Here is a 12,295-nt window from a genome sequence, read left to right on the forward strand (position 1 = left end):
GTTTTTAAGGCAGGGGGGGGGGCACAAAATGTGCTCTCCCCTACACGATTGATCTCGTACGGTTTTAAGGGTAGCGTTATACATCAGATAATGCCAACTTTGCATGGAAGGTCACTTGAAATTACGCTTACAGTTAAAATCCAGGCGGGACAATAAAGCATGATTTTATTCAACTGGTTTCCCTGAGCCAATCGTCTAACATCCTCCGGCCATGTGGCCGAAAACATCAAGGTTTGTCTGCGTTTTGGTACCTTGAAAAGAAAGAAAAATAGTTGTGTACTTTATATCTACGCGATGGAGGAGAACATTTCTAATTGGAAATTAGGGGAAAATAAGTAAGTATCACAAAAAGTGAAAAAGCAGCTCAAAAATCGATAACAATTGAGAGATGTTTAATTTTTCAACCCCTCCCTCCCCCCACATCTTCGATAATGAGAGACACCCCTAACCCCGGTGGTATTATAAAAATGTATACCCTTTAGAGGTTTATTAGTTTTTATCAATATATTTGCAGGTAATAAACTACTACGCAGGAGGACATTTTGACCTGATGCAGGTTGGAGAACTAATGGATTTCCCGTATTTTCTCCTTCTCCTTCCAGGATTTCTAGTTGGGATTTGAGGAGAAAATAGATCCTCTTCAACCCCTGTATTTATTACCTTCTTTAATATATCTCTAATCTGAGGTTCGAACCCCATATCCAGCATACGGTCAGCCTCATCCATTACCAGGTAGAATACACCACTCAGGTCAACCTAATAAAATCAATCAATCAATCAATCACTCGACTTACTCCACTCACTCTACTCACTCACAAATCAAATCAAATATCCATCTATCAGTCTTATTAAATCAATCAATAAAATATCCATCAAGCCTTCATCACTAAATCAAATATCCAGATCAATTCATCAGATAATGAAAAGCTCCTTCAATGAAAAGCCCCATCAATTAAGCTCCATTAATGAAAAGCCCCATCAATGTAAAGCTCCAACAATGAAATGCTCCGTCAATGAAAAGCTCCATCAATAAAAATCTACAACACTGAAAAGCTGCATCAATGAACAGCTTCATTTATACATGATCCACCGTGAAGGTATATTACCTGTCCTCCCTCTAGAAAGTCTAGGAGACGGCCTGGAGTAGCCACTAGGATATTGGCTCCTTGTATACATCTAAACATAATTATTATCATGTTTATCATTATCATTATTATCATTATTATCATTATTATCATTATCAACATTATTATCATTATTATCATTATTATCATTATCATTATTATTATTATTATTATTATTATTATTATTATTATTATTATTATTATTATTATTATTATTATTATTATTATTATTATTATTATTATTATTATTTCATTATTATCATTATCATGTTTATCATTATTATCATTACTTTCATTACTATCATTATTATCATCATTATCATCATTATTATTATTATCATTATTATCATTATTATCATTATTATCATTATTATCATAATTATCATTATTATCATTATTATCGTTATTATTAGTATTATCATTATTATCATTATTATCATTATTATCATTATAATCATTAAGATTATAATTATCATTAATATCATTATTATCATAATTATCATTTTGAGCAGGCTGCGTTTTGCCCCCAAAAAACTTAAATTTTGCATGCCACCTCAAACTTCAGGTTTGCCAGAATTTAAGATTTTAATTTAATATTTCATCTTTTCAAGGCCATGAATGTATTGTATTAGCAACCAAATAAATCAAGTGCTTCAATAAGCACAGCTACCTGGCCTCCAGTTTGACCTCAACTTAAGTATGACCTCCATGGAGCCAGTTGGTTTAAGACACAACAGCTTATTTCAGGAAAATTAAAAGGTTCCACCTGAGTTGGTCTTTCTTGGGTGCTCCACCATACGCGCACGCGCTCTTGTATCCTGCTCCTTCAAACTTAACCGCCTCCTCCTGAAGGAAATGTAAGCGTAATTTCAAGGGAACAAAAATGACAATGCCCGATTCACAATGTTACCCTTAGTGCTTAGGATCCATTTAATTTTGATGCGGATCCGGATCCTGGATCAGCTCTGAAAAAAATGGATCCGGATCCAGGTCATTTCTTTAAGATTTACTGAATTTTTTAACAAAAATTTATTTTCAAAATTTATTTTCAAATTTTTTGTTTATTTTTTTCGGTCATTTTTATCCAAAAACTTGATGAACCATTCAGAAATGAGGAAATTTTTATAATCTCTTTTTTTCAAAAGTTCAGATTTGGGTTTCAGGAGTAAAAAGTTTTTTTCAGTTTTTGGTTGATTCCCTTGGATCCGGATCCGTGGATCCGCATATTTTTGCGGATCCGGATCCAGGAAGCCAAGATCTTGCGAATCCAACGGATCCGGATCCTAAGCACTGGTTACCCTTAAAATCTTTATCAGATCAATAAAATATTTTCCGTTTTTTTTCTAGGATCAAAAGTGTTCAATTATGATAATTCCCTTTTGTTTTCCTGCAGTAGAATTGCACAAGTCACTTTTGAAAAGAAAGCACAATGGAAAATTATCAGTTTTTAAAAATATAAAAATTGATATACAATTCAAACTTGATCATTTAAGGCTCTTTGCATGGAGAGTCACTTAAAATTACGCTCATTCTCCCTTTAAAGCTTACAAAAAATACGCTTAAAAAAATCCAGTATATTTCATAGCTATAGCAAAAGTTGTCTATTTCCCCTTATTTTGTTTAATATTAAAATGTAAAAGTTTTTTTAATGTCTTATTACATATTTAAGATCAAATGCTGCGGAGGAATGAGTTTAATATTAAAATATCAATTGCATTCATATTTCAGGGCTATTAATATACCTTGGAGTAAAAATAAAAAGAAGTTTCTTTAGAATTATCATTATCAAAAAACTTATGACGGTCTATGTATTCATATATCTGGGATTCATTGTAGCCAAATATTACTGCAAAAGATCCATTTGCTCCAGTTCCACTCCTTGTATCTGTCCTGTACAAGTCTGTATCTAGTTCCAGATCTTGTATCTGTCCTGTACAAGTCTGTATCTAGTTCCAGATCTTGTATCTGTCTTGTACAAGTCTGTATCTAGTTCCAGATCTTGTATCTGTCTTGTACAAGTCTGTATCTAGTTCCAGATCTTGTATCTGTCTCGTACAAGTCTGTATCTAGTTCCAGATCTTGTATAAGTCTGTATCTAGTTCCAGATCTTGTATATGTATTGTACAAGTCTGTATCTAGTTCCAGATCTTGTATCTGTCCTGTACAAGTCTGTATCTAGTTCCAGACCTTGTATCTGTCTTGTACAAGTCTGTATCTGCATCCAATTCATCACCATTTATTACAGTTTTGCTAATTTCTTTTACCAAAACTAATTTGCTAATTTTGACTTGTTTTCCGACAGTTTTTTTTTTCAGATCTGCGGATATGATGCTTAGTACAACATTGTCAAGTATTAACCCCTGTGAAATATGAATACCTGAATCTGTGTCGCTAGTTCTCTAGTAGGAGCCAGGGCTATATTAACCCTGTGAAATATGAATACCTGAATCTGTGTTGCTAGTTCTCTAGTAGGAGCCAGGACTATATTAACCCCTGTGAAATATGAATACCTGAATCTGTGTTGCTAGTTCTCTAGTAGGAGCCAGGACTATATTAACCCCTGTGAAATATGAATACCTGAATCTGTGTTGCTAGTTCTCTAGTAGGAGCCAGGACTAAACAGTTTATTTGTTTATTTCTCTCCCGCCCTCCACTAGATCTAGTATCAAACATCATGTCATATAACTATATATATATATATATAAATATATAATATTAAACAAAGTGTCAAATAAAAAAGTGTAAAGTTTTTAGTGTTGAATTGAAATTTTTGAAAAAAGAGAAAAATTTCCAAGAAAATAAATAAAAATTTGGAGACAATAACATATAATTTTACGACAAATATACAATAACTAAGATTTTATGACGCTTCGCACCCATCTTCTATTTTTTCACTTTAATCATCCATAAATCATACCTTAGGTCACAACAATTTTGGGCCCGATCAGTTCAGTCGTTCTGACGTTTTTTGAATACAAACGGACAGACAGACAAGCAAAGCATATATAAAGATTACCTGGCATCCATTTTCTTGAAAGCAGGAAGCAGAAAAGCCAATGTTTTGCCGGAACCTGTTTTGGCAATTGAAATTAAGTCACGGTCCTTCATGGCTATAGGCCAGGATTGGGCCTGAAACGAGAAAAAAAAAACAATATAATAACCTCAAATCAAAGATTTCATTGTTTGTCTCACTGTTTCGTTGCTTTGTTAACTTGTAACTCATTGTAAACGCCCAAGTGGGTCATTTAATCTTCTAATTTTGTGTTAAATAATTTATTTAATCTTCTAATTTTGTGTTAAATAATTCATTTAATCTTCTAATTTTGTGTTAAAAAAATTATATGTTTTCAGTAAAAGTTTAATAATGTCAGCTTTATCTTATATATTTTAAATACTCTGGGGAACTTCCATAAAATACATACGGGAATAAAGTAAAGATTTTTAAGAGGGGATAGGGGGGGGGGGTTAAAAAAATAAAGTTTCAAAAAATGTATGCCTTGAATAATCTACTATGAAATGGTTCAACTTCACAGATTATCATTTAAAAGCATCGTTAAAAAAAGAAAAAAGAAATCGTTTAATCAAAAATATAAAATAATGTAGTTTGCAAACATGACTTTAATGGTTTAGAAGCGGAATTTCAACTGCACTCCAGGCAACGATGGTAGTGCCCGATTAACACGGGAACCCTTGAAACCAGTACTTAGGATCCTGATCGGATCCGGATCCGTTGGATCCGCAAGATTATGGCTTCCTGGATCCGGATCCGGATCCAGGGCAAAATATCAACCAAAAACTACAAAACAAAATTTTTTTCTCCTAAAACCCAAATCTGAACTTTTGAAAAAAAGAAGATTATAAAAATTTCCTCATTTCTGAATGGTTCCTCAATTTTTAGGATAAACATAAGCGAAAAAAATAAAACAAAAATCTGAAAATTATTTTTTGTTAAAAAAATTCAGTAAATCTTAAAGAAATGACCTGGATCCGGATCCATTTTTTTCAATGTGGATCCAGGATCCGGATCCGGATCCGCATCAAATTTAAATGGATCCTAAGCACTCCTTGAAACCTTTATCAGATAAAAACTGAAGAGTCGTTTTTCTGACTCGAATATTATTCATATTTGTGAGTTTCCTGTTGCTTCTCTTAAACAAGGACTTTCGCAGAGAAACCGCAAATGAAAATAAACAGTTTAAAGTAACAAAAATATTGATATCTAATTATCCTTAAAAGACAAAGAGTTCAAGGGTACCGTTGTAAATCTGTCATTGTCATATTTGCATGAAAGGTCACTTAAAATTACGCTTACAGTCCGTTTAACAAAACCTAGCCCAACTATGCATACACTGAATGTGTGCATTGGGATGTACATATCAGAATGTACATGTGAGAATTTCTCATTTAAAAAGTGCTCGTTTGAGGAAACATAAATTAAGAAGATTTCAAATGAGATCATGTGCATTTGAACATTTCTCATTTGAGAATTAACGAATTTCTTATTTGAGGAAATGTACATTTAAGAATATCTTATTTAAGAAAATGTATATTTTTGAACTCAAAATAAAAAAAATGCGGGGGAAAGCTGGGCTGGGCTGGGGGGGGGGGAGAAATGTGGGAAAATAATTTCGTCTATACCTGTATTGGAGTTGGTGTAGTGAACCCTGCGGCGAGGAAACAGTTCAGCTGCTGGGGTGTAATCCCCGGGAAATCCTGGAACCTCTGGAACGGGTCCGGGACCAGGGACAATCCTTCACTCTGAGATGCGGATCTATCAAATACTGTGAGTCCGTGTTCTAACCTGAATCAAAGGGACAGTCAACGACTTAATAAGGGGTGTATATTTTCCTTAACAAATCACCCCCCTTAGAAAATATTTGTTATCTACAAAAGTTATATATGTTTTTTTTTTTCTCGCTGAATTAGTGAAAATAAATGATTATTGAATGAAATTAAATGATTTTTGAATGAAAATAAATGATTTTTTAATGAAAATAAATGGGTTTTGAATGAAAATAAATGATTTTTAAATGAAAATAAATATATAAATATAGATTTACGTAATTAACTCGCGGATTTCTACAGCCATGAAGGAAAAGATAATGTGCCTAGATTAATTCTAGATCTACCTGTACTGGTTTGTATCCTAGATCAATTCTAAATCTACCTGTACTGGTTTATATCCTAGATTAATTATAAATCTATCTGTACTGGTGTGTATCCTAGATTAATTAAAAATCTATCTGTACTGGTTTGTATCCTAGATTAATTATAAATCTATCTGTACTGGTGTGTATCCTAGATCAATTCTAAATCTACCTGTACTGGTTTATATCCTAGATTAATTATAAATCTATCTGTACTGGTGTGTATCCTAGATTAATTATAAATCTACCTGTACTGGTTTGTATCCTAGATCAATTCTAAATCTACCTGTACTGGTTTATATCCTAGATTAATTATAAATCTATCTGTACTGGTGTGTATCCTAGATTAATTATAAATCTACCTGTGCTGTGGTTTATATCCTAGATTATCTATAAATCTACCTGTACTGGTTTATATCCTAGATTAATTATAAATCTACCTGTACTGGTTTGTATCCTAGATTAATTATAAATCTACCTGTACTGTGGTTTGTATCCTAGAATAATTCTAGATCTACCTGTACTGTGGTTTATATCCTAGATTAATTATAAATCTACCTGTACTGGTTTATATCCTAGATTAATTATAAATCTACCTGTACTGGTTTATATCCTAGATTAATTATAAATCTACCTGTACTGGTTTGTATCTTTATGTCTTGGCATATCTTCAACTCTCGAAAATCCCGATTCACCTGAAACATGTTAAATACTACAAGCTGAAGGGCCTGGCGCTGCCCGTGGAAAAAATCGAATTTTTTAGCCTGTAACACCCTTAAGTGTGTCCACAAAAAATTTCAGCCCAATCGGTCCAACCGTTTGGCCGGCTATAGGGAACATGTATATGAATGTCTTGTTTTATGATATAGATATAAAAAATAATAAATATAAAAATAACAATTATATATTTAATTTGTTGCGGCTTTGAAGGAAACAAAAATCATGGGGAAAATGACTGTTGGAGTCTGAATTAAAAATGACATGGTTGTCAATTATAAAAAATAAATATTCTGAGGTCTCATGTAAATCCAACAGCTAAACTACCTTTACTTTTGCTTGCTCCAGAGTAGCTCCTGGCTGCTGCTCCCATGTCTCCGAAATCCTGGAGATCAGCTCCACTAGGTGAAGGTGCAGCTCTAAAGGAAGGAGAAGGTGTCCAACGTGAACCTGAAGGGGGTCCTCCTTCTCCTCCACGACCCCAGTTACTGCCTCCTCCACCTCCACCCCAGCTACCACCTTCTCCTCCTCCTCCTCTGCCCCCTCCATCTCTTTCAGTCCTACCTCTTCCACCTCGTTTCTAATACAATATCACTTCAGTAATATATTTTACTTAAACCTTTTTATGGTAATAATTCATACTTCAAATTATTAATACAATACTAACAAAGATTAAGCAAATGTGTCTTTTTAGGTTTTTACTAACCCCCCCCCCCAGAAAAAAAAAATCTTTATGAGGCAATTATTAAGTGGCCTTACAATACACGAGAGTACAAGTTCGATTAACAAAGGTACCCTTTGAACCTTTCATCTGACATTATATGTGGAAGATATCATCGTTTTACTATCTTGTAAAGTGTTTGATTCTATCAATTTCCTCCAATGTTACTGAAGCAGATATGTGCAAGTTATTTTGAAGAGAACTAAGAAACCATGAAATACAATTATTTTAACTGAAAAAAACCGATTTCCACTATTAAATAAACAACCCAGCTAATATTTTATACCTTGTCAAATGGTTCATTTGGAACCTTGAATTCGTTCTTGTTGGCGGACTGGCTGCGGTCACCAGAATATTGGCCGCGGTCCCCGGCATGTTGACTACGGTTATCAGAATACTGCCCACGGTCACCAGCATGTTGAGTACGGTTATCAGAATACTGCCTACGGTCCTCAGAGTGTTGACTACGGTTATCAGAATACTGCCCATGGACTTCTGCTCCAACGGACGGTTGTCCAGGTATAAACATTCTGGACATGACTGGGTTTGAAGATTCAGAAGACGACCAACGTACAGGTGTCGGAGAGGGTTGACTGAAGGGAAGAGAAGGATGAGGAGCTCCACCAAGAGGGGAGGGGAGCTCAGATGAGGAGTGTGTGGGGGAGGCTAGGCTAAGTCCCTGCGTCTGTTGGAGCAGGAAAGGATGAGTGTAGGACGAGGAGGGGGAGGGTTGGGAGTAGAAGGAGGAGTGTGTGGGGGGTGGAGGAGGGGGAGGCTGGGAAAAATGATGAACACTCACTTGGCCAGGATGCCCACCCTAAACAGTTATTAATTTACTAAACAAGATCAATCTAGCACTAACCAGGAGTTTTCCAACCCGTCTAACCCCTCAGAGGAGAGCACGTTTAGCACTGTAGACTGGTTAGTGCCTGTTTATTCAAAAACAGAAACAATTTTAGACAAGCATTAAACTCAAGGTTTAGACAAGCATTAAACTCAAGGTTTAGGCGGGTATTAGATTCAGGTTAAGACAAGGATTAAACTCGAGCTTCAGACGGCGTTCAAACTCTAGCTTCAGACGGGGATTAAACTCAAGGTTTAAACAAGAATTAAACTCTAGGTTTAGACAAGGATTAAACAAGGATTAACCTCAAAGTTTAGACAAGGATTAAACTCGAGGTTTAGAAAAGGATTAAACTCAAGCTTCAGACGGGGATTAATTTCAAGGTTTAGACAAGGATTAAACTCAAGGTTTAGACGGGAATTATACTAAAGGTTTAGACGGGAATTAAACTCAAGGTTTAGACAGGAATTAAACTCAAGGTTTAGACGAGAATTAAACTCAAAGTTTAGATGGGAATTAAAATCAAGGTTTAGACGGGTATTAACATCAAGGTTTAGACGGGAATTAAACTAAAGGTTAGACGGGAATTAAACTCAAGGTTTAGACGGGAATTAAACTCAAGGTTTGAACGGGAATTAAACTCAAGGTTTGAACGGGAATTAAACTTAAGGTTTAAACAAAGATGGAACTCAAGGTTTAGCCGGGAATTAAACTCAAGGTCTAGACAGGTGTATAAAACTCCAGCTTCAGGCGGCGTTCCAGCTCAAGCTTTAGACGGGGATTGAACTCAAGGTTTAGACAAGGATTAAACTCAAGGTTTAGATGGGAATTAAACTTAAGGTTTCGACGGGAATTAAACTCAAGGTTTAGACGAGGATTAAATTGAAATTTTAAACGAGAATTAAACTCAAAGTTTAGACAGGGATTGAACTCAGGGTTTTATAAAGGAGGGAGGGGGATTAATCTTGAAAATAAATACTGAACACTGAAATAGTAATAATAAGAGTGTTGATAACTGCGCTGATCAATTACTGCCCCGCCCCTCCCCCCAATTTATCCTTGTAGAAAATATAAATTCCTGTAAAGGAACGTTATAAAATGGGATGTCCGAGTACCGATGGTTCTTAAATTTGTAATTCCAACAATATTTTACATGTAATTGCTCAGATAAATGTTTGACGGACACAGTTGTGAATCAGACATGACACTCTGTAAAAATAAATTACTTAAAATTACGTGTACAGTCCCTTTAATCCTATGAATTTACATAAAACCTGAGTGTAAGAAGCGGAGGGAAGAAAACCAGGCGTAAATCCAGACTGAGCTCCAGGTAAACCAACCTGTATAATCAAATATATTTATTATATACAGGGTGTCCCACGAAACATGACAATAGCAAGACGACTTGGAAGTCGTCTTTGGTATTTGACTACCGTTTGGCCGGCTATAGGGAACATGTATATGAATGTCTTGTTTTATGATATAGATATAAAAAATAATAAATATAAAAATAACAATTATATATTTAATTTGTTGCGGCTTTGAAGGAAACAAAAATCATGGGGAAAATGACTGTTGGAGTCTGAATTAAAAATGACATGGTTGTCAATTATAAAAAATAAATATTCTGAGGTCTCATGTAAATCCAACAGCTAAACTACCTTTACTTTTGCTTGCTCCAGAGTAGCTCCTGGCTGCTGCTCCCATGTCTCCGAAATCCTGGAGATCAGCTCCACTAGGTGAAGGTGCAGCTCTAAAGGAAGGAGAAGGTGTCCAACGTGAACCTGAAGGGGGTCCTCCTTCTCCTCCACGACCCCAGTTACTGCCTCCTCCACCTCCACCCCAGCTACCACCTTCTCCTCCTCCTCCTCTGCCCCCTCCATCTCTTTCAGTCCTACCTCTTCCACCTCGTTTCTAATACAATATCACTTCAGTAATATATTTTACTTAAACCTTTTTATGGTAATAATTCATACTTCAAATTATTAATACAATACTAACAAAGATTAAGCAAATGTGTCTTTTTAGGTTTTTACTAACCCCCCCCCTGGACAATGATCAATTATAGTTTATTCTAGAATAATTAATGTCCAAGGATTTATTTAAACCCACTTTATGCGCCAATGGCGAATATGTTGGGTAACTCACTCTGGACTTAGAATGTTCACGAATTATGAATTTAGGGTGATTAAAAGACATTGCCATGACTTAAGATTATGGAATGCAAAAGAACTGTTCCCAAAATTGTCATGGTTAGTTGAAATTAAGACGCTTTCTGTAAGATCAATGTACAAAATTGATAGGAGGGGGGGGGGGCAGGGGGTCCAAATATCGTTCTCTAGGAAATAACCTATATTATTTGTAAAAGTATTAAAAAATTAAGAAAAATGTTGGACAATGATCAAATAAGGTTTATTCTAGAATAATTATTGTCCCAGGATTTATTTAAAACCGACTTCGTGCCAATGGCGAATATGTCGGGTAACTAATTCTGGACAATATGTAAATAGATTATTTAATTTACTTTTGTACTCTGCTGTGTTAACTTACAAATACTGTGATTTTGCTTGTCAACATAGAGATAATTTTTTTCGTAATCTTTATAGATGAATACAATGGAGGCTGCAAGCAAATTTCAGCCTTAAATCTCAATTTTTAAGACCAAACGCAGCCAGGCCAGTAGCCAAGGGGGAGTGTGCAGGGGGACAGGTTCACTCCCTTTCATCTGACGAATGTGCACACCCCACCCCCAATCCCATATAAATAAATTGTTTCTCATAATTTTCTATAATCTAGTTGTCAATTAAATAGCCCGAGTAAGAATTGATTCCCTTCCCAAACCAAATTTAATATATTTGTGTGTTACTCATTTAAAGTGTGTGGGGGTGTGTCAGGGTGTATATAGGTGTACTTTAAATGATAAATTCTTTCCTTAAGCTAAAGTACCATTCATCTTTTTTATGTATATTGTATATGTAAACTGAAAAGTTTCATACACTAAAATTTAACCCTTAAAAGCTCAAATACACTTGTTAGAAGGTTAGACTTTATAGTGTACATTGACAATGTAATAAAATCAAACATATACCACTGTAAAAAAAACCCAGCATTGTCTAAAAACAAACGATAATAAAAATTTTAGGCTACGGGCCTGAACGTAGCCTTTAAACCTTCATGATACATGTTTAAACTTAACACCTGCGAGTAATATTGAGCATTCCCAGGTGGTCCAACGAGTCCCCCAGAAGCTACCTGATGATACCCCGAGGTAGGGGCCTGGGCATAACCAGGAGCAGGTACTCCAGTAGACCCCTGAGGGTACCCTAAGAACGGATGAGGTGGATAACCTGACATACTGTTACATCTGAAATACTTTGCTTGTGAAGTTTTCGAGACAAAAAATCTCATATTTTTATGTTTACAAAACAAATTACTTGACGTAACTAAAAACTTCATTCCGCAGCTTTAAATGCTTATTCTTTGTTCTATTTGGGTTCGAAAACTGTTCGTAATCTTAACTTTTGCATAATAGTACATGCTCAATAATATTTTAAGCGCTGAACGTTTGAAATGCCGCGGCCCGCGTATTCAATTCTTCCGAATTCAATCATTGATTCACTTTTAAAAAGCTGCATTATTCGAACTAGGACTCCTCCCAATCTCTAACCCCGCGTCCCGTATTATTTGGATTTTGTACAAATTCAAACTTTCAACCGTTTTTAATTCTTAAACTATGTTAGAA

The 12,295-nt window shown here is 35.1% G+C and overlaps 1 protein-coding gene across 3 annotated transcripts; it reads right to left on the bottom strand.

Annotated features, from left to right (window-relative positions):
* Positions 1-68: 68 nt before the first annotated feature.
* Positions 69-11,936, bottom strand: LOC111700442 (DEAD-box ATP-dependent RNA helicase 30). Of its 3 annotated transcripts, XM_023471344.1 has the most exons (13): positions 11,752-11,936; positions 9,828-9,893; positions 8,195-8,526; positions 7,996-8,152; positions 7,316-7,568; positions 6,906-6,966; positions 5,763-5,925; positions 4,141-4,253; positions 3,702-3,783; positions 1,891-1,970; positions 1,107-1,176; positions 661-756; positions 69-251 (listed from the first exon to the last, which is right to left on the bottom strand). In XM_023471344.1, the coding sequence occupies exons 1-13, from the start codon at positions 11,905-11,907 to the stop codon at positions 84-86; spliced, it is 1,797 nt and encodes a 598-aa protein (XP_023327112.1). In that variant the 5' UTR covers positions 11,908-11,936; the 3' UTR covers positions 69-83. The 3 variants fall into 3 exon arrangements, with proteins under 3 accessions (XP_023327112.1, XP_023327113.1, XP_023327111.1); XM_023471345.1 differs by having other exon boundaries at positions 7,996-8,526; positions 11,806-11,936; XM_023471343.1 differs by having other exon boundaries at positions 7,996-8,526.
* Positions 11,937-12,295: the final 359 nt, after the last annotated feature.

This window comes from Eurytemora carolleeae, unplaced genomic scaffold (genome assembly GCF_000591075.1).
Source record: "Eurytemora carolleeae unplaced genomic scaffold, Eaff_2.0 scaffold369, whole genome shotgun sequence".
NCBI lineage: Eukaryota > Metazoa > Arthropoda > Copepoda > Calanoida > Temoridae > Eurytemora > Eurytemora carolleeae.